Source organism: Lissotriton vulgaris, chromosome 1_1, assembly GCF_964263255.1.
Source record: "Lissotriton vulgaris chromosome 1_1, aLisVul1.2, whole genome shotgun sequence".
NCBI lineage: Eukaryota > Metazoa > Chordata > Amphibia > Caudata > Salamandridae > Lissotriton > Lissotriton vulgaris.
In genome coordinates, this window is record NC_141685.1 from 1,813,525,052 (window position 1) to 1,813,548,062 (window position 23,011).

General features: G+C 46.7%; 2 protein-coding genes across 2 annotated transcripts in view; both read right to left on the bottom strand.

The window, feature by feature from the left end:
• The window catches only part of TXNRD1 (thioredoxin reductase 1), a 195,366-nt gene that overhangs the window by 58,526 nt on the left and 113,829 nt on the right, over positions 1–23,011 (bottom strand). The gene's annotated exons all lie outside the window — the stretch shown is intronic.
• Positions 7,513–12,412, bottom strand: CDK9 (cyclin dependent kinase 9). The gene is made up of 2 exons (XM_086953842.1): positions 11,860–12,412; positions 7,513–7,599 (listed from the first exon to the last, which is right to left on the bottom strand). The coding sequence occupies exons 1-2, from the start codon at positions 12,355–12,357 to the stop codon at positions 7,513–7,515; spliced, it is 585 nt and encodes a 194-aa protein (XP_086809968.1). The 5' UTR covers positions 12,358–12,412.

Below are 23,011 nucleotides of genomic sequence, written 5' to 3' on the forward strand. Positions count from 1 at the left end.
GGTATGTAGCGCGCTTTACAAATGATGATGATTGATTGATTGATTGATTGATTGATTGATTGAAGAGATAAAGAGTGGGGTTGTAATTCCTGCAGGGCTCTAATTTAAGTGATGCTGAGGGGAACTTGAGAAAGAAATAGAGGTAGGCCATTTGCCGCATATAGTGCAACAGGTAGCTAGAGTGTGGGAAACATTAGTGAAATAGATCTTATGCAAGCCACATATTTCAACAAAATTACCACTTTGGTGGCTAAGGCCTTTCCTAGACATTAGTAGCAATATCTCCATGAGGCAATGGACAGAGGGTGGCTGTGCCACCTTAGGAGATCTATTCCCAGGAGACACGTGTATTACCTTCCAATAGACACAAGATCAGTTTGGGGTAGGCATGGGCCAACATTTTCCATTTGCTAAACTACCCAAGACTATCAGGGATAGACGTACAAAGTTCCCCTCGGCCCCAGATGTAACACAAACACTTGAGCTTATGTTGGAAGAGGGGTCTACAGGGAGGGTGGTTTCCTGACTTTATGCAGAACTGAAACAAGACAGAAACCATTGGTCCTAAAAGCAGGATCAAGATGGGAGGAAGATTTACAAAAACTGTTGCCAGATAGGGAGTAGAGAGACACGTGCGCTCAGGTGGGGGGAGATGTCCAGTAACGTCAGATTCAAACAGTCACCTTTTCATCTGCTACATCGTACCTATCTCACCCATAGACTGCATCGCATTTATCCACTTAGACCTAACACATGCTACAGATGTAACACACTAGAAATGCATGTTCCCTACATATGGTCTGGAGTTTTAATGAGGTAGCATACTATAGGAGGGGGGTTATGGAAAGGTTTTGGGTTGTATCGAGGATCCGACTGGAGCCCGCAATTAAGCAATGCATTCTGGGGCTTGTCCTATTTCCCAAGAATAAAAAGATAAATAAATGTTTTGTATCATTGGAGCTTCTATTAGCAAAAAGGCATACAGCTATCTGTTAGCTGGCTGACTTTTGGCTGTCACTGAAATTATAGTTGAGATATATGGAGGATTGGGTGCTGGCTGAAAAAAGACAAATGATGGAAGTAGGCACTGACGAGAAAGCTGAGGATGACTGTATGATGTGTGCTCGACTTTTATAAAAAATTTGGTAACCCCTACAAAGGGGGAATCATCCCTTAAGGAAGAGATGGAATAACAGAATTCCACTGGAGAACTTACCCTCTGTATAGAAACTCAAAAAGATATTACGTAAAACACCTGAAAAGCCATCCCGCCCCCACCAAAGGTCATGTGGGTATCTATTGGGGCCTAGCTTTATCTCATAGTCAAGAATAATATAGATCTTTTAGTTGTCGTCCTGCACTTTCCTGTTTGGGAAATGTATTTGATCACTGTATTCCTACGAATGCTGCATAGGTTTTTTAGAACCAATCCAATTCATACTAGTGCACAAGAGTATGTTTTTCTGTTGGAGCATGTTCTACGCCCTCTATTATTGGAATTGTTACTGGAAAGCATATAAATGAAAAATAAAACAAAAAAAGTAAGAAGGTACAAGAAAGTGATAGTTTTTAAAGACAATACATAGAAAACAAAATGTTTACCATAGAAAAAAAAGTTAACCAGTACAGTTCTTGCCAAGGCAGAGGAGGGAGACAAATGAAGTACACAAACGATGTGGAAAGGAAAACAAAAGGTGGGAGCAAGCATTCTGTATAAACTGAATAGGAATAATGAGTTTGACAATTGTCAGCAGGCAGGCAGGGGGGAGCTGGGAGTCCCCTCTCAGGAGCAACCGCAAAGAAGAGCGCAAAGGCTGCCCCACTTAACCACATGTGAACCTGAGCAGGCAAGTCTCTCCCATGGGACAAAGAGTAGGAATAGAGCAGGAAGGGCAGTGGAGTCTCCTAACTTCGAAAGGGCCATCTGTTGTGTGTCCTAATTTCACCACACTGAAAGAGATCCCTTGAATGTTCTTGGGAGGAGACCAGCAATGTAGAGTTGTGCTCTCCCTCCAAACCTCCATCTTAGGTACCAGCAAGGTATGCCAGGGACTATATAGAATTCATGGTGAAAGTAGCCACAATCACTCATTGCTCTCCACTCACATCTTAACATACAAGTAATGCGCACAAATGCAGCCTATACACACCCGTAGCGCATGCACAAGAAACATCCATACACCTCATGGATTGGCAAAGAACCCGGTCATGGGTCACTGGCAGAAATATTTAAAAATAAGAGCAAGACCAGTAAGCTGCTCTCCCACACAAGCCATGGGGAAACTGTCCTGGCCTTCATTTTAATCACACCTCAGAGGCCTACCCTGGCTGAGAAACTAGAACTCAGTCTCTTATATAAGGAAGCAGTGTTAGGCCATCTAGCATGCCAAGAGCCAGGGATCAATAACAAATGAGGGAAAGGATGGTCGTGCACGTGCATCAATAAACACCTTCACATCTAATACTCAGCATTTGAGGTCAGGTTGCATCGATGACCCAAGAACATGCACTCCATGAGCTACGGAGAACCCTCTTGATGCCCACTGGCAACCCAATTCTCAGCCAACCTTCCACCCCAAACCTGGAAATTAATGGTAATCAATGGTATTTAAGGTCTGTAAGGTTTGTATAAATCGCCACTACAACGCTCGTCTGCTTTTACTCCGTTGGCCTTAATAACTACTCACTGCCTTTTTCTTAGGCACCAATCCTTACCTGGGTTTAAGTTTTCCCAGTGTAGTAAGGTGTGTGACTGAGACACAGGCAGATGAAGTGGTTTGCTCTAAATTAGGTGAGAAGGGTGGGATTATAATTTACATGTTCTAGTTATGAAGTCGACAGGTTCAGGTTCCAAATGAAACCTAAACATGGCGCAATAGTTACAAACACATTTTCAATGAAGTATTTTCTCTTGTAAAATATAATTTGTTTATAGGGCTACCATCTCGTCAGTATATTAACCGCCAGCCATACAGCAAGTATTGTAAAGGTACTGGGGAAATTTGCGAAAAAGGCGCTCTCCCCCTTAAAATGTAGACTTAAAACAGCAAATACAAAAAGAAATCGGTTCAGAATTAAGTTAGATCTGTCTAAACTATTCCCAGATGATTATGAAAAAAACAAAGGCAGAATTGCTATGATAAAAAAATTACAGAAGATTGTCATAAAATCTTATTCAAGTACCAACTCATGACCCTTTCAGAATAGAAAAAACACACGAATAATTGAATGGTATTATCCTCTCAGAAAGTTGACAACCCTATTTGTTTAAGAGGCCATCCTACATAAAGGTTAATTTTATGTGAACGATGACTTACATTTTCCTCTTTCACAAAGGGTCAGATGAAGCCAAAACTTGAAAACAAAGCTGCATTTTTCTACCGAGGTAGGGAAAACCTTCTAGGAAAGACCTGCCTTGTGTGAGATATTTGTTAACAATCACTTGTGAATTAATGTGCCGTATCGCCGCCATCTTGCATGGCAGCTAAAGGCAGGAGCGTGGAGCACCGCTGCCAGACGTGAACTGAAACCGCGGCACTGGCGTGATTCATCCGGCGAACAGTAAACACATGACGTCAGTCCAGGTGTTGCTTTTCAAAAAGTAATGCCTAGCATTAGAGCAACATCGGCCTCACCCACAAGGGCAACTTACTTCCGGTTCGAGTGAGGCTCGAGGTGAACGGAGTTTCCGCTGTCGCTTACGAGAATTAAAAACCCCTCCCATTTGTAGGTTGCCAAGAAAAGAAGGACTACGCCCAAAATTTCCACTTCGAGACAAGCGTTTATATCGGAAGAGCTTCCTTATATGTTTATAGATGAGTTAAAAAAGGAAAGTCCCGAACCAGTAGGATTTATTTCGACGGGTGTGTCGCCTTCCTCATATAGCACTAGACGCCGACTACTACTTTCAGCCTACGTACACTACAAGAGGCTAAGTCAGAAGGTCCGACGGTCACAGGAGTAGGTAACTTTCCAAAAAGGTTTACAACTGTGGGTTCAATTACGAGTTGCGTTCTGGGCAAACACGAGTTGTCCAATGTTTCAAAAACCAAAATTCCCACATCCGGAAACACCAGAACAGTTTTACAGGATCTTTAAACATTCTGTAAAATGACAACTGAAGACAGGCAAGTGTTACAATCGTAGAAATAGGCCGGCACCCTCCCTCCCCCCCCCCCCCCCCCCCCCCCCCCCCCCCTAGAGCCCCACAGAGAGCAGCCTCCCCTGTGTACACGGAGCCTTTCAGCCCCTTCTATTCACACCAGTCTTCGGCTGTCATTCCCTCTACATCCCTTGTTCTCGACTCAGTCATAAACACATGAAGTAGTATCCAATCCCAGACAGGACACAAAACAGGAAATGATTGCTAATCCACACACCCTCCTGCTAAGGGCTTTAATACACTAGCTACTCCTTAGCACTTCCTGTTTTGGTTTCTTTTTGGGGGACGCTGAGGTAACTGCCGGGCTTTTTTACTTCCAATGTGGTTTGCCCCAGTCTTTCTCTCTCTGCTGGGTTTTGGGGAGCGCCTTTGTGGGAGCATCAGGAGTCGGGATGTCTTATGGTGGTCTCCTTTGACTCCGTTGAGTATTGCTTGCTGCCAGGAGACCTGCCTGCTTGACTTGATTGGTCTCACTGGTTTGCGGTTGGTTTTTCCTGCTGTGTACTCTGTTTCCAGACTTGACAGTAGGCTCTCTGAGACTGCTTTTTTTGACAAATCGGTTGTGGGCTGCCCTCCACTGTGGGTGTGCACGCACTCCAGTGCAGCGCCAGTTCTGACCGAGGGCTGGGAATGCCCTTAGTCCTGGCATCCATGGGAGCATTTTTTCCGATCGCTGTCGTCTCTCTTTTTCTCTGATGGGCCCCATGGAACAGAGAGAGGGGAGTTTGGAATGGGAGCATATGTTTTTGTCAGCAGCGTTTTGATGCCTTACGTGCCTCTGTGCTACTGCTACATGATAGGGAAGCAGTTCGTAGCAAGTGTGTTGGTGGCCGGCCGGTCCACTCTGGTGCACACTGCTCCTCCCATGCATAGTGCCAATATCGACAACACTCCCCATCCCCCCCCCCCCCCACACCAATATCCTGGAGAAATAAACAGACAAGACACCTTCTTTGTGGAGAAAATTTCTGCAGGTTCATTTGCATAACAAATATGCCAACATGGTGGGTTATCTAACCTCCCACCGGTGGACCGCCAGTCCACCCCATTACTCACGCCCCCAGAAGGAGGGCAGAGTGTTCCAGGCAACCCCCGGTTATTCAGGTCCACAACCGCCCGTAGGACTAATAGGGCGCCCTCGCTCCTCCAGGGTCCAACGCGAGGGCCTCCCTGGGGATATTTGGCCTTTGCACTCTTGTTGTACTCCTGCAGCGGGGACCCCTCTGGACCTTACAGCCTCTGGATCTCCCTGTAACTCCGCCACAGCTCTGTGAGTGGCCACTATCACAACCAGGGCCCCCACCAAGATAGGCATCATTAGGTCCGCATTTGATATCTAGGGAGGTTGGCCTCAGTTTGAGCCTCTCCCTTATTAACTGCCGTTCCATGAGAAGGCACAAACTGGACATTCATGACCTGCTTTTAGAGGGCCAGTTAGATGTCCTGTTCCTCACGGAAACATGGCTCAATGAGGACTCGGCCCCTGACATTCTGGAGGCCCTCTCTAACGGTTATGGCATCAGTAGGGTTGACAGAACCACAGGGAGAGGTTGGGGGATTGCGATGATTTTTAAACATTCTTTACGGTGCACCCTTGAACCCACTAAGATCGTGGGCAGTGAAGCGGGCATCTTCTCGATAACTGTCTCTAAAAGCTATATGATAAAAGGGATTCTGGTTTATAGACCTCCAGGTCCTTTTACACAGTTTGTGTCTAAACTGAGTGAATATTTAGTCCATCCGGCACTCCGGTATGAGAAACTACTGGTGTTGGGAGACTTGAATCTGCACTTTGATGACGCCTCTGACTCGGGAGCGCAGAGGATTTTCCAGGAACTAGAATCACTCCAGGTGATACTTAAGTCGGAACACCCTACGCATAGATAGGGTCATTTACTTGACCCAATCTTCGCTAATTGGGATGCTCTTGAAATTGAGAAACCTTTGCCGGTCCCTTGGTCGGATCACTATGTGATCCCTTTCAAGGTGTGGATACCGGCTCAAAAGACTCAAGTGAGGGTTGTACAAAGGCAGAAATACAGGAGGAGGGCGATCTTCTCGCAAGACAACTTCAGTACAGTCCTTCTTCAGGGGGGACCTCCAGGTGGTTAGGAAATTGACACAGCGTGTGAAGCCCTAGACAGGCGCATTTTGGAAGCACTTGACATCTGCGCACCCTGGGCAGCTAAGGCTTCCAAAAGACAAGCTAGATCAGCGCCCTGGTTCAGAGACGAATTGAGACGGGCGAAAGCGGCCTGTGAACCTCTTGAAAGAAGGTGGAGAAGGGATTTTTCGGCCCAGATGAAGGCTGAATATAAAGTGAACCTTAAGCTCTACCACTCCCTCATTAGGAAGACGCGGGCTTCCTATTATAAGGAGAGAATTGAGGGAGCGGAAGACTCAGCCAAAGAGCTGTTCACTGTCTATAAGGAGATCTCTTCCTTGGATAAGATCTAAGCTTCGATTACAGGCTCAGTGGAATCCTGCAATCGGATTGCAGAGTTTTTTGCAGAGAAGGTGGAGAAAATGTACTCCACCTTCCCGGTCTCTGCAAGGGAGGGGTGTGCTTCTATTGTTTTTAAGGGAGAAGAGATTCTGGATGCTTTTAGCATCCCTAATCCTGAGATCCTAATGAGGATAGCCAGTAACATCAAGTCGGGTTCTCCCAGTGACCCTGCTAGGCCTAGGGTGCTGAAAGGTAGTATGCAACTTCTTGAACCCAGTATTAGGCATCTGTTAGACCTCTCTTTTAGCTCAGGCGTGGTACCTAGAAGATGGAAGGAAGCGGTGGTCCTCCCATTGAGGAAGAAGCTGAGTGTCAACATGGACCAGTTAGACAATTTACGCCCATCTCGCTACTCCCTTATTTTGCGAAAATTGAAGAGAAGGTGGTGAACATCCAGCTAACATCTCATATTGGTAAACATGATCTTTTCCATCCCACTCAGTCTGGTTTTCGCGCACTGTATTCGAAGGAATCTCCTCTGCTCCTCTCCACTGAGGTCATTCGGAAGTACGTAGATGAAGGTCAGACTGCAGCCTTAATTTGACTAGATCTGAGTGCCGCCTTTGACACGGTTGCTCATTGTACGTTGCTCCAGTGTCTCAGGAAGGGAGGGGTGGGTGGGAAGGCATTGGCATGGATGGAATCCTTTCTGCAGGATCGCAGCTTTCAGGTGGCACAGGGACCGTTTCGGTCAAAGTGTATCATGCTTAAACAGGGGGTGCCGCAGGGGTCCACCCTCATCCCGACCCTGTTTAATCTTTATGTTGCACCAGTGGCAGACATTACCGGAAGGTACGTGGTCAAAGCAGTGTCTTACGTTGATGACACGCAGTTGGTGGGGGCCTTAACACAATCGGATGAGAAGGCGGCCACCAACTTTAACTCCTGAATGCAAGAACTTGTGGTATGGATGGGTGAGAACTGCCTTAAACTGAACAGGAGTAAGACAGAGGTTTTGATTGTTGGTAAGGCACCCACTGTGTGGTCATCAGCGTGGTGGCCTCAGACCCTGGGTCCCGCCCCGGCTCATAGTGAGCAAGTTAAGAACTTAGGGGTGTGGTTAGACCACAAGCTCTTGTTTGAGCTTCAGACAAGGCGAGTGGCAGGAACTTGTTTTGGTATCTTGCGTAGTTTGCGCAAGACCTTGGACATCCTGCCTACCGGAGCTAGGTGAGGTTCCGTGATTCTGAACCCGTTCAATAAAGGTTGTTGTATCGTGACGATTTTGGTATCAGCAGACCGCAAATGATGAGTGCGGTATGTACGAGTGTTTTCGTCATGTTAAATTGATGGATACACTGCATATTCAAGGATTTCGTTCGAACCTCCGGGTTCCATTTTGTGCTCGGCAGCCATTTTGTGGTTGCCCTCACATAGGCCGATGACTACGGCCGAACGAGTCTTTGGGACACGTACACCTTTAGTTGACTTCTGTGTGACCTGAACAAACTGACTCCATTGCCCGAAGCTGATCTTGTTGAGCCAGTTCCTTGTTAGGCAGCTGTTCAGGTAGAGATCAAAGAGCAGGAAATTGCTGAGTTTATGGTACATGCACACACCCTTCTATCTTGTTTCTCATCTGTTTCTGTTCCTTCTTTTATGGCCTATTTATGGTTTGGGTTGAGGTCCTTATATTATGGGTTTTGTCCGGCCTGTCCAAGCAAGAATGTTGGATTTTGCCTTGTCATTTATGGTGGGCTGGACAACTGAAAGTGGGCTTGTCGTTATGCGATATCTTTTTAAATGTCACTGTGTGATTGGACAGTTCGTAAATAATTGATGCTAGTCAGGAATGTGATTTTTGGCATAAAAGACGATGTCTCGCAATACTACAATTGTACAGTCTCTGACGAACCACCCGTGTTGTGCTTCGTAGACCTCTGTTCCTGGTTGCAGCCAATAAATTTGGTCTTTGACGTCACCGAGAAGTATCCCGTGTCTCTGTATTCTAAGACAGGTGAACCCGAAGACATTGGGCGTGCTCCTGGCGCCGCTTTGTTCTAAAACCCGGTTCTTCAGTTGGCGCCCAACGTAGGGCGACTTCAGCGGTACCGGTCCAAGCCTGAAGATCGTGAGGAGCTTCGTGTGAAAATTCTGGAGGAAGGCCTGCCACTTCCTCGACCCCTGTATGTCGTCGTTGTCCGAAAGTCTTTGCTGCGAGGTTCCCCGCTTTCCGACGGCTACAAAGGACTGCTGCCCTGACGGTCGCCCTGTCTTGGAGCCTTTTGACGATTTGTAGAGCGAGACAATATACGGGTCTTCTGGCGACGTCATCGATATTTCAGTTAAGTATGAGTGGAGCGTCTCCCAGTCCTTAGTTTTGTTTTGGGTATCCCCTTGGGATCTTTGATTTGGGACTTGCAAGCTCCAAAGCCGAGGGACTCGTGTATTCACGAGGCTATCGTATTCAATATTCCCTTGAAGTTTGCAGCTAGACTAGTGAGCGAAGATGCCTGGTCTTAGCAGACTTGGAAAGATATTTTGTTGTGGTTGTAATAGGGATTCCCGATTGGAGGACTCGTGTCCAGTGCCTCCGATTGGAACTCCGACCTATGAGCTCTATTTAAAACATGGCGTGGGCCCTATCACGTATAATGAAGTATGGATTAGATATACGAGGAAGGATGGTGTCCTAAAGTGGCCCCAATATGGTAGTTATGACACAGAGATTTTAGATAATTTAGAAGTTAAACTTTTCAAGAAGAAAGCCCGGCCGGCGATGTTTGACTCTTTCCGCCTCTGGCGAAAGGAAGCCAAACAAAAAGAAATTAAGTTAGCAAAAAGAAATAAAAGAGAGAAAGGTATTTCGATAATGCAAGCTGCTATACAGTTTAAAGATAACGAAGAAGAACAAGCGAGTGAGCAGTTGCACAGGCAAAGTAAAATGGCGATTGATAAGTGTTATCCAGCTTTGCCACCTCAACAGCAAGGTGCAACGAAGGACCTTGAGAAAGATCCTTTGATGTCACATTTGTTGAGTTTGCCACCCCCTTATGTGCAGCGTGCTACAGCACCTCCGCAACCTTTAGTTGCGCAACCTCCGGTTGCTTTGTTTCCTGCTATTGTACAACCGCCAGCTCCTCTTCAGTTGGCTCCTATTCCTTTGGTGCAGCCTTCTCCAGGGCCGCCGACTTTGCTACCTGCTCCGTTTCCAACTCTTACGACTTTGTCTCCTGTACTTGCTACTACGTCTGCTATTGTTCCTACGTTGGTTTCCTCTCAGTCTGCTTTGTCTCCTGTTCTTATGTCAACTTCTCCTTCTGTTCGACAGAGAATGACTGAGACTGTTACTGGTCTCTTTTCTCCTCTCTTCGGGTCATTGGGTATGATCCCTGTTTCGGCGCGTACACAGTTGCGTAGCCAACTGCCTGGTCCCGATGAGCGGGAAGTATTGGATCATTTAGCTCGTAAATGGGTGGCTCATTCTTTAAGATATAATTTAGAGTCTGTTATGAATGTCTTCCGTCAATGGGAAGCACCGAAGCAGAGATATGTTTTCGAGAAGATGTGCACTTTCCTTCGTGAAGAATGGGAAGATGGTGGTTTTATTTAGAATCAACAAGCATAAAAATATACTTTTCTCGATAGGAGTATTGTCATGTAATTACTTTGCAAAGAGGCAATAAACTTTGTGAACACAATAGAGGAAACACAATTCTAAACACTAGAGCATTGAGCTCAATGGGTTTTCTACATTCAAGTACAGTTGATTACTTTGGTAGTTCCAGGACTAGATCCTAGATTCAGTTCTGGGGTCTAAGCTGAAACCACTTTGGTAAAATCGTTTTAGTAATTGTAGTGATTTTTTAGGAATATAAAGCGGTTTTAAAAGTTCACACGTAGAAACTTTTCAATGAAAATCTGGCAATGTTATCTAAAGGGAGAAAATTCAGGTTGCAGGTAAGGTACGATCTTGTTACTTTTGTAATCCAGCACTGGGCTTCTAGGTCCAGCACTGGAGTCTCTACTTAAAACAGGTAAGTAATTACGTTTCAGTATTTCGTATGATTTTTAAAGAATATTTCAAGTTTTCAAAAGTAGACACTTAGAAGAAATTTCATAGAAAAGCAGACAATGGATTCCTATGGAGAAAATACAGATTACTAGTAAAGGATCACTTTTGCGGTTCAGTACTGGGCTACAAGGTACAGTACTGGCTTCTCCCCAGGTCACAGGGGAGTACTTCGGATGATTTTATATGAATATTTTGAGTTTTCAAAAGGAAATAGAATATTTATCCGAGTCAAACCAGTCAATGTTATCCAATGGCAGGTAAGTGAGTTAGTGGTTTCCAGGTGAGTACTCGAATGGTAAAGTTCAGGTTCTGGGCATAGATTCAGGGGTCCCCCAGCATCAGATAGGTACAGTTGGTTCACCCTCAGCGGCACTGGGGCGGCCGGGTGCAATTAGGCCCAATGTTATCCAATGAGGGGTAGGGGGCCTCCGGTTGGTGGCTGCTGGCTAGCAGGCCACGCGGCTGTGGGAGCTGGGCTCCTAGTCACTTGTTCAAGGCAAATGGGGAAGCAGGATAGGGCAAAGTTTACACGGCCAGAGGCACTCTGGCAGCTGAGTGCAGGGTGCTTTTGAGCTGTCGGGCGCTCAATGTTATTCAATTGGAAAGGTAAAAGGTGAACAAAGGCTGCAGGTTCTGGGACGGAGACTCTTCAGGGGCGACCAGCACTTCGAGAGGTAAGTTGGGATCTTGGAGCACAGGTATGTGCCCCAAAGGGAGGCGCAGGGGGTTGCACGGTGCCGGGTGCAGGGGTGTCTTTGGGTGTCGGAAAAGTTTACCCTCGGCTGGTCGCGATTGAGGAGTGGGGGGGCCCTGGTTCTGAGTCTGTAGGCATCGTCTGGGTCATCGAGGAGGGTCTTTGGGCACTGGAATTCGGGTCCCAGTCGCCAGGGGGACGTCCTCGTGGCTTTGGATCACTCGGGCACGGGCCGGGCTTGGTGGGTGCAGAGTGGGCTGGTTCGGAGCATCCTGGTTGGTGCCAGGGGTGTGGTTGCAGCAGAGCCTCTGCTGATGGGAGTCCCAGTCTTCAAGAGGGTCAAGGCAGGTAGGTCCTCTGGGAGTCTCAAGCTTGCTGTCCTCAGTAGTCGCCGGGATTAGGCAGGAGCAGGTTCCAGGGTCGACAGGCCAGTAGGGGTGGGGCCAAGTCAGGTGTTGTCGTCTTGTTGTTAGCAGCTGCACAGCGGGTCTTCTTGATCTTCTTTTCTTATCGGGATCGAGAAGGAGTTCCGGAGGACGGTACCAGAGCGTCACCACACAGTTGGTGTAGCGGTTGGGCTGACTGTTCTTGGCAAGGCTGAAGGCTCGAGCCAAGCCAAAGTCTGCCAGCTTCAGGACTCCGTCCCGGGTGATGAGCACATTGGCAGCTTTCATGTCCCTGTGCAAGATCTTGTTCCTGTGAATGTAGTAAAGGCCATTGAGCAGCATCTGCATGACTTTCTTGATCTCGGAGAGGGTGAACTTGACATGAGCATTGCTGAGCAGGCCGGCAAGATCGTGCTCGCAGAAATCGAACACCAGGTAAATGCTACCCTTGTAGCGGTTGTACTGGTTAGGATTTCGGGTACCTTTCGTCCTGCAAATCTCGATTAGATTCACCACATTCTCGTGCTTCAGCAGCTGCAGGATTTTGATTTCCCTCAAGGCTGTGATGGGGAACCCTTCCTTCTCATTCTCCATCAGCACCTTCTTCAGGGCCACCTTCTTGCCCGTGTGTCGGTGTTTGGCCTTAAACACCTCCTGTTGAGAGGTAAAGTGCTTGTGGTAAGAGAACAACATGTAAACCAACACCACCGTCGGGGGTCGTAAAGCACGGCCGGCCCAGAGACGGTCACTCCCGCACACTCCCGCTCACTTTGCACCACTATGCAATGCCACAGGTACCAGCCAAGTAAGATGGTGATTTGGGGCAGACTCCGTCTGAGTTGTTCCGCGTACAGTCCGAGTTTGCGAAGGGAACTATAGTGGGTCTCGACGTTGAAAGGGCAGTTGCGACATTGTTGTAGTTTAGGAGTGAGTCTCCTCAGCCGTTGTTTGAGCCTGATTCTTCTGTTAGGAGGACAGTGCGTCAATATCCGATGAGAGAGGTTCCCCCAGTTTGGAGAGCGGGACATGTAGCCGCTAATCCACCTATTCTGCCACATTTTCAGCGTGTTTGGGTACATGTTCCATGGAAGCGAGTTGAAGTTTTGGCCCTTAGGCAGACTTTGCCTGATCCACGTAAAAATCCTGCAGGGTACTATAAGGAATTATCACAGACTGCAGACTCATGTGTTATGAATTTAGCCGACATAGACATGTTGTTTGGGAATGTAGTTCCACAGCCTTTATGGGGACTGATTCGTCATACGGATCATTCGCAGGAATTAGGTGATACATGGGCTAATATTGGTGCTGCAGATGGCCGACAAGTTGGTGGTGCTAAGCCTGAGCCTTTAGTTGCAGAATTCCCTGGTAGGATTATTAATTACATGAAGACGTTGATGCCTGCTATGCGTGTAAACTGGGACAAATTGTCTGCATGTAAGCAGAAGAAAGACGAAAGTGTGTCCGATTTCTTCACTAGGTTTGAAGAGACGTTTATCGACCATAGTGGCCAGGACATGAGTACGGAAGGTGGTCAACAATTGTTTGTTGATAAGTTCGTGCATAATTTGCTTCCAGATTTGTGCACTAAGTTGAAGGATTCTGAGAGTGCTTGGGCTGTTTCGTCGTCAGCACAGATTTTGGCTACTGCACAGTACTACGAGAATAGGGATAAGGATGAGAAAGATAGAGCCGACAAAAAGACTATCGAGTTAAAGACAAAGGTTCTTTTGCAGCAAGCGTATCCGCCTCGTAATAATCAGCGCGATTATCAGCAACCTCAGCAGTATCAGAGAAACTCGCAAAGGTTCGAGTCTTCTCAGCCGCGTTTTCCTGTAGGCCCTAATCAGTGTGCGTATTGTAAAGAAGGGGGTCATTTCAAGAGTAGTTGTCCGGTTCTGTTACAGCGCACGAATGGTGCTTCTGGTGTGAGAGGTCGAGGTGTTCAGCAAGCTCCTAGAGGTAGAGGACGTGGTGTGTTTCCTCAGAATGCGCGTTCCTTGCCTCCACAGAATTCTATGAATAGTTTTGATCAGCAGAATGGTGCGTCTGGTAGGACGGCTCAGTACTATACTGACGACTATTATGTCGAAGGTGAGAATATGGATGGTAATGATTGCTAGGACAGCCATAGACAAAGAGAGGGAGTTTTTTCAGTTCCAGTAGATCAGAGTGGACCTTATGTTGATGTGATTACATCAGGTGTGTCAGAGCCTTTTCTGTTGGATACAGGTGCTGCGAAGAGTTTTATTATGCACTCTAAACTCCCTGGCGCACCATTGTCTGGCTTGACGAATGTTTCAGTAGGTTTTTCTGGCGCCCAAGTTAGTAATCCGATTTCTAGTCCTTTGTCTCTTTCTGTTGAACCTTGTGAATTCGAAGCACCCCTTATTCTGACGACAGGTTGTGGCGAGAACTTGTTGGGATTAGACTTGTTGAAAAGATTGCATGCAACGCTACATTGCTCTCCTTTAGGAGTACAGCTTACATTGGGTAAGAGAGTGGTCTCTCCAACGTATTTGTCTAAAGATCGACTTCCAGCTGAATTGTCTTCTCTTCCTGATTCTCTTTGGGCTACTGGTCCTAATGATGTGGGTCTTTTGGAGATTCCACCATATGTTGTAACGTTGAAAGCGAATGCTAGATTGCCACGTATTCCCCAATATCGGATTTCCAGTGATGGTGAGAGAGCACTTTTAGCAATCATCTATGATCTTATTGAGAAAGGTGTGATTGAAGAAACGAGAGGTAATGTGTGCAATAGTCCGGTTTTGCCTGTTTTGAAACGTACAGATTCTTCACAACCGCCTGTATATAGGTTTGTGATCGATCTTCGCGAGGTGAATAAGATCGTAGTTCCGCAATTTCCTGTTGTGCCAGATATCACTGCTTTATTGACTTTGATTCCGGCTTCTGCTACCTGGTTTTCGGTGATTGACTTGAAGAATGCTTTCTTCAGCATCCCGATTGCCGAGGAGAGTAGGGATATTTTTGGCTTCTCTTTAGGAGGCCGAAGTTTCCGGTTCAAGCGCGCTCCTCAAGGCTATTGTGAGAGTCTATCCATCTATAGTCAGGCGTTGAAAACACAACTTAATTCGATTGTCTTACCTGATGGTGCTGCCCTTATTCAGTATGTTGACGATCTTTTAGTTGCTGCTGACAATGAAGAGATTTGTAGAGAGGCTACTTTGTCGTTGTTACGTCATTTGTCTGATTTCCATCATAAGGTGCCTCTTTCGAAGTTGCAATATTGTCGACAAGAAGTGACCTACTTAGGTCACCTCCTATCGAAGGAGGGAAGAAGATTGACCCCAGAACGAATTCAAGCAATTGCGAAAATGAGTGTGCCAACGACACAGAGAGAAATGTGTGCTTTCCTGGGTATCACATCGTACTGTAGACAGTGGATCCCTAATTTTTCGCTTCTTGCGAAACCTTTGATAGCTCTTACTGTTAAGGATACTCCAAATCCTATTCCTTGGACTGACGAATGTCAGAAGAGTTTTTCAGAATTGCGTGATGCGTTGTGTTCGGCTCCTGTGTTGGGTACTCCCGACTACAGTAAGCCTTTTACACTTTATGTCCACGAGAGAGATGGATGTGCATTGTCAGTCTTGACACAACAGTTTGGCGATAAACAACGTCCTTGTGCTTATTTTTCTTCGACTTTGGATCCGGTAGCTAGAGCGTTGCCGAGTTGTCTTAAGAGCTACAGCGGCAGCGGCTGTCTCTATTCGACAGTCTGCTGGTTTGGTGATGGATAATACGTTGATTGTGATGGTTCCACATGCAGCGGATACTTTGTTGAACAGGACCAAGACACAGCACTTAACTAGTGCTCGGTTGTCAGGTTACGAGTTAACGCTCTTAGCAAGTCATGTGCACATAAAGAGATGTAATATGTTGAATCCAGCTACGTTGTTGCCGATTTTAGTTGAGACAGATGTTATTGAACAGCATGATTGCTTCCTTAGGACAGAGGAAGAAACAAAAGGTAGAATAGACCTTAGGAACACTCCTCTTGCAGAGTGTGATGGTACCTTATGGGTTGATGGTTCGTGCTTCAAGCTTCCGAAGGGTGATACGACTGCGGCATATGCTGTTACGACTTTGCATACGATTGTTGAAGCTGCACGTATCCCACATAATTCAGCACAAGCAGCGGAGTTGATTGCATTGACAAGAGCGTGTGTGTTGTCGAAAGGGAAACGAGTGACTGTGTACACTGATAGCCAGTATGCGTTTGGTGTGGCTCATAGTTTTGGACGTTTGTGGAAAGAGCGTGGGTTCCTGACTTCGCATGGAACCAAGATTCAACATGGTCAGTTGGTGAATGAACTTCTTGAGTCACTTACTTTGCTGTTGCAAGTTGCGATCGTGAAATGCAGTGCGCATAAGAAAATTACTGATGTTGGTCGTGGTAATGCGTTTGCAGATGAAGTTGCGAAAGATACGGCGAGAGATGTAATGAGTCGAATGTATGTTGCAGGTCCGGCGAGATGGGTTCCAGATAGAAGTATGTGTGAAGATACGATAGAGAGCGTGAAGTCCATTCAAGCTGAAGCTACAGAGAAAAAGTTGAATGAATGGAGAGAATGTACAGGTAAATTGGATTCGAATGGTTGTTGGGTTGAGTTGTCAGAGCATCAGCGATGGTTGCTACCCGATGCGTATATGCTTCCAGTGGTTACGATGGCGCATGGAATGGCTCATATCAGTGTGAAAGGGATTTGTAAGTTGTTGGCTCCAGTATGACAAAATGCTGGAATCCCTAAGTGTGCAGAGAACCTGGTTAAGAATTGTATGGTTTGTCTGATGTACCATCCTGGTAAGGGAACTCCAACTCCAGCTGGTCATTTTGCACTTCCGACGTATCCGTTCGAGGTTTTGCAGCTAGATTTCATCCACATGGAGAGGTGCAACAACTTAAAATATGTGCTCGTGGTTGTTTGGGCCTTTTCGAGATGGGTAGAAGCATATCCCCTGAAAGATAACACTGCTTTGTCCTCAGCTAAAACCCTTGTCAAGGAATTCTTCTTTAGATTTGGATTGCCGAGAATGGTCTGGAGCGACAATGGGAGTGAATTTGTGGGTCAAGTGATGAAGAGAGTGTGTGATGGTTTAGGAATCCGCCAAAAATTTCATGCTGCAAATCACCCCCAATCAGCTGGTTTGGTTGAATGCTATAATGGCACCCTTAAGCTAAAACTGGCCAAGATTTAGGCGAGCTCCGGTCTACAATGGCCCGATGCATTGCCATTAGCAGTTCTGTCAACAAGAATGACTGTACATTCGCAAATGGGACTTAGTCCCTATGAAGTTGTTTTTGGTCGCCCGGCAAATATATGGGGAGTGCCGCGGCCGACCAAATTTAGTGAAATAGAGCACCCTGTATTGCTTGATTACCTTTACGAATTGACGGCTAAATTGCGTGTTTTTCACCAACAGGTTCATCATGCATTGCCACAAGCATCTGAAGATCCAGGACATGTTATCGAACCTGGTTTCTGGGTTTTGGTAAAGAATTTCCAGCGGACCAAGAACGATCAGCCCCGCTGGATTGGACCCTACTTGGTGCTACTGTCCACGCGATCAGCAGTGCGAGTGCGCGGTAAAAAGAACTGGATCCACGGCGTACATTGTAAGATGGCCCCTTTGCCTCTGCCGTACGACCAGTGGCTCCAGAATGGTATTCCTAACTCTGAAACTGAAACCGTGCCTCGTTTTCTGCCTGTTAGCGATGCACGTTTAATTGGGACAAACCCTGAACGAGAAAGCGACGATCTTCTGCAAGAAGCTGTGCCTCCGTCAAATCGTTTAGACACTTCCGAACCTGAACTTTTGTTCCGTGATCAGACATTGCCTGGCAAAGGCCGTTATAATTTGCGACCAAGAGTCGTGGGACAAATAAAATTAAATTCTTTTTCTTTGCTATTTTTGAAATTATGTTCTCTCCTCCGAGGAACTGTTTTGATTGATTTTTGTTTTTCGAACCGCCATCCTGGTTCAGCTGTAAGGTCACGGTGCAAAGACTTGGGAGTGCAAGCCGAAGACACAAGGTCGACAGTTCTGGTTGGTCTCAGGGCGTTCCCTGGACTGACAGACGCATTCCTTAGCACAGAAGACCCAACCGCCGCGAACAGCACGGTTAGAGGATGGAGTTTTTCGAGATGGAGAGACCTGTTGAAAGAATGAGCTTCAAGAGCAAAATATGTACAGTGATGAGCAGAAAACGTTTTTTAATATTATGTTTGTTGATGCTGTTTAGTTTAATTATGTTTCTGATGGGATAATATTCTCTTTCAAAGTGACGTTTGCACCCACTACACAACCTATGCCTTCCTATGTTCTGTGAAGGATAGTGCAAAGAATAGTGCTCTAGTCAAGGGTATAGTCGATATGATTAGAGGAATTAGTTCCTATGAGACTATCCAGAGAGATGAGACACCAGCGTATATTGGATGGAACGTTACTGGATATGGAGTTAGTCTGAGTGAGAACCAGCGAGCGAAAAGATCCTCTCCGACTTGGATTGTACCCCATCAGGGTCATTACTGTCTGCAAGGTAATGGCAAGAATCCGAGAGCTCAGTTAGGAAAGAGTGTTTGCACTGAGACGTATGATTTTGCGTCCCAGACTTCCCCATCGTTTCTAGCAGCGAAGGGTTCCTATTTTGTTTGCTATGATAGAGCGTACACATGGTTTTCCCCTGATTTCTCGGGCACATGTTTTGTTTCGTTCCTGTTACCTCCTACGTATACAGCTGCGGCAGATTACCACAAGACGAGAGCTGTTAGAGGTGGCTTCAGTAAGGATGATACTGCAGGACAAGAATTAGGAGATTTCTTGAAGGGTTTTCTGCCGTTTTGGGGACCTATGGTTAACAGCAGGAATATTCGACAACTGACGAGAGTGGTTGAGTCCACCATAGTCGAAACTGCCGGTGCCCTTAGTAACTTGACTGCTGAGCTCCAGTCGGATCGCCTTATGACTCTTCAGAACAGAGTTGCGTTAGATGTCATACTTGCAGATAGAGGAGCGGTATGCAAATTGATTCAATCGAGCTGCTGCGTTTATATTCCAGACAACGCTCCGACTGTGTACCAAGCCATTTCCAAGCTACATAAGATCTCTGAGTCTGTACATGTGGACGAAGGAGATTGGTCGTTAATGGGATGGTTTTGGGGATTGTTATCCACCTGGGGATGGAAGATTCTGATGGTCATTGGGATGACGTTAGCTATCCGTTTCCTGTTCTGTCTTTGCGTTCAGTGTGCTCCTGCTATATGTGGCCTTTGTGCTACTTCGTGTGCTAGGAGACCTGTCCAGAGAGAGTTGCTAAGTAATAGGATGATGCTACAGCAACATCTCGATGATCTGATGAATATAGACCTGGATTCAGACTGACATGAGTTTGGGTTTATTGCCTATGTAAGGGCAAAAGGAGGGACTGAGGTTCCGTGATTCTGAACCCGTTCAATAAAGGTTGTCGTATCGTGACGATTTTGGTATCAGCGGACCGCAAATGATGAGTGCGGTATGTACGAGTGTTTTCGTCATGTTCGATTGATGGATACACTGCATATTCAGGGATTTCGTTCGAACCTCCGGGTTCCATTTTGTGCTCGGCAACCATTTTGTGGTTGCCCTCACATAGGCCGATGACTACGGCCGAACGAGTCTTTGGGACACGTACACCTTTAGTTGACTTTTGTGTGACCTGAACGAACTGACTCCATTGCCCGAAGCTGATCTTGTTGAGCCAGTTCCTTGTTAGGCAGCTGTTCAGATAGAGATCAAAGAGCAGGACATTGCTGAGTTTATGGTACATGCACACACCCTTCTATCTTGTTTCTCATCTGTTTCTGTTCCTTCTTTTATGGCCTATTTATGGTTTGGGTTGAGGTCCATTTATTATGGGTTTTGTCCGGCCTGTCCAAGCAAGAATGTTGAATTTTGCCTTGTCATTTATGGTGGTCTGGACAACTGAAAGTGGGCTTGTCGTTATGCGATATCTTTTGAAATGTCACTGTGTGATTGGACAGTTCTTAAATAATTGATGCTAGTCAGGAATGTGATTTTTGGCATAAAAGGCGATGTCTCGCAATACTACAGTTGTACAGTCTCTGACGAACCACCCGTGTTGTGCTTCGTAGACCTCTGTTCCTGGTTGCAGCCAATAAATTTGGTCTTTGACATCACCGAGAAGTATCCTGTGTCTCTGTATTCTAAGACAGGTGAATCCGAAGATATTGGGCGTGCCCCTGGCGCCGCTGGGTTCTAAAACCTGGTTCTTCATAGGAAGACCATGGTCCATGCCTTAATAACTTCAAGGCTGGACTACGGGAATGTGCTTTACCTGGGGGCCAATGTTAGCTGTGTACAAAGGCTTCAGCATATACAGAACGCAGCTGCCCGCCTGGTTCTGACCCTGCCAAGGAGAGCATCTTCAAGGAAGGCGCTAGTTGCTCTCCATTGGCTCCCGATCAAGGAGCGAATCCCATTTAAAGCACTCTTTGTGTGCCATCGAATCCTACAAAGGAAGGGACCCGCATACCTATATAATCTTCTGAGCCCGTATGTCCCCTCCCGCCAACTAAGATCTAGTTGGATGGGACAGGTCACTGTCCCTAGAGTCCGGACGGTAACAATGGGCGGGCGCTCCTTCAGGTTTGTGGCGGCTCAGCAATGGAATAGACTCCGGTGGGGGCTTCGAATGGAGACATCGGAGGTGACCTTCCGTAAAAAGCTGAAAACTTTCCTTTTTCCAAATGAGTAGCTTCTATTGTTGCCCTCTGACAGGGAGGTGACCTGAGAATGATGTTTTTTTTTCTTTGCTTATGTACCGCAGTGCGGGGGGACACTAGTATAGTGTAACCAAGCGCTCTATAAATGTCATTATCATCATCATTACCTACACCCTCTTGACCCTCTGGATCAGTACACTCCAAACAAAAACTCCCTGTGGATTTTTGCATGCAGCGGGCCATGCCTGATCACCCTAAACCCCCTTTTTTCAGTGACTCTGCACCTGGCATTGTAAACTCTCTTGTGAAATGTTCCCGCAGCAACCCCTGACCGGTCCCTTGCCACACTAACAGTGGCGTTATCTCTGGCGATCATAATAGACATGCCCATAGCTGGTTGCTTAACTAACACCAGGGGGGTTTCATTTCTGGCAGCCGTGCACTCCTACCCAGGAAAGTCAAGTCATTGCCTCCCAGGTGTATGACCAAAATTGTTGGTAGGGGAGACACCCTCCCTCGTCTGTGTCGCAGCCTCTACAGCAAGCTGTTCCAGTGCATGCCGGGGACCCCCACTCACAGGACGCCCAGAAGGCCCTCCCCCCAGACTGTTGGTCCTGACAACTTGAAGAAATGCTAGGTTGCAAACCCCCCTGTGAATGGCACTGCACACCATTCTATACAACATATCCAGCTTGCACATATTTGCCTAATAACACTGCCGCCAACAAACCTCACAGGGGTGCCTATGGTATATTACCCTGGGTGGCTGTTGACATACGTACCTTTTAACACATTGGGATACACCTCGTGCCACCTGCATGATGCGCTCCACTGACAAGCCTGCCCAGAACGCTGGGTTTGCTGCCCCTACAAAAATGGGCTTGCAAAGTTGACTGCCAGGACCCGCAAGCCTGACATTTAATCATGCCTTCCATGCCCGTTCAACCCAAAAATGGTAAGGGGCGTGCTGTCAGCATGAACCAGAGAGTACCCCTGTCCCGAAGCGCCAGGTAAGGCGAGACCCGACCCACTGGGCCATATATCTATCTCCCAGCTGGGTGTAAAGAATACCCTTCAGCCAAGTCTGGTCGGCATGTGCCCTACTCCCTACCCCTTGTAAGGGAGCACCACACCTGCCCATCTTCCTAGACCAAAATTGGGACATTAGCCCCCTTGTTGGCTGACTGCTCCCAAGGATATTTTGCTTAACTGAAGCAACCGGTATCATGGCACTGTGGATCGGAGGACATGGAGTAAACCTATGGTCAGCGTACCTGTACCCTCTTAACTATAAAAGCAAAAAGTTCTCTGATAGAAGTCCGTCTTTGTGATCCTACCCCTCTATTCCAACACTATTAGAGTACCAGCACCCTTTTGGGAATGGCAAACTCACGTCCCACCTTAGAGCCTATTTGTACTCGGTCTAAAAGACCAGACCACCACCTCAAGCCCTGACAAGAGGAGGTCTGCTAACCTGCCCCCACTTTGTGTAAACAATCTGGGAGCATATGTTTTTGTCAGCGGCGTTTTGCTGCCTTACTTGCCTCTGTCCTACTGCTGCATGATGGGCAAGCAGTTTGTAGCGAGTGTGTTGGTGGCCCGCCAGTCCACTCTGGTGCACACTGCTCCTCCCATGCATTCCTTATGTTTTGGGAGGAGATTGCAGCATTGTTATTATATTGAGCTGTCAATCGTGTGCTCGGTCAGGTCTGATGCAGTTTACTTCATTTTTTAGGTGGTTCTATATTGGAAGCCTATTTTGGTGGCTCTCATTTTTGTTGGGTTTTCTGTGATAGAGCTCTTTTGGCTTCAATGAGGGGAAACCTGCTGGTGCACAGAGGCATTGTTCCCCATCCTCATCATCTTCATCCTTCAATGGGGAGTCGTGATTCAGCCTCTCCCTCTACAAAAAAGAAAATGTGTGAATTGGAGCAGCTGGAAAAAATGCTTTTAGAACTTTTGTCTACCTTAAAGGAGTAATTGGCTTGGTCACAGTCAGGAGGTTGGCAGGAACTTCGTTCGGACATTTCCCTCAGAGGATGGGACCTTGGTTCGCCAGCTATTTCTGAGTTCCTCTCTCTGCTCCCCTGCTGTCCATTTTTCTGTTCCTTTGTGGGATCTTTTTCTGGTCCTGCATACTCTTCAGTCCTCTCCTTTTGAGCCTTTATCGACAGTGTATGTGAAGTTCTTGTCTTTTGAGTTGGCTTTCCAGGTGGCTATCACGTTGATCAGGAGGTTGGGGGACCTTTATGCTTTGCAGTGTTCCTCTCCCTTTCTGCGGTTCATCGAGGATGCTGTGGTGTTGCGTTTGAATTCTGGGTGTTTTCCTAGGAATCATTCTTTATTTCATACTTCTCAGTAGTTGCTGTTGCCTTCTTTCTGTCCTTCTACTTCTTCTCTTGAGGAACATTTGTTGCACACTCTAGACAAGAAATGTGTTTGTGTGGACAGGTCTGCTGCGTTTCGTTTTACTGACAGTCTGTGACTTTTGGTCTAGCAGG

Excerpts from the sequence above, each read along its gene's own strand:
- CDK9 (XM_086953842.1), bottom strand. The coding sequence starts at position 12,357 with ATGGAGAATGAGAAGGAAGGGTTCCCCATCACAGCCTTGAGGGAAATC. Across the intron at positions 7,600-11,859 it reads GAAGATCAAGAAGACCCGCT|TTTAAGGCAGTTCTCACCCA; the intron begins GTGCAGCTGCTA and ends ACTCCTGTTCAG.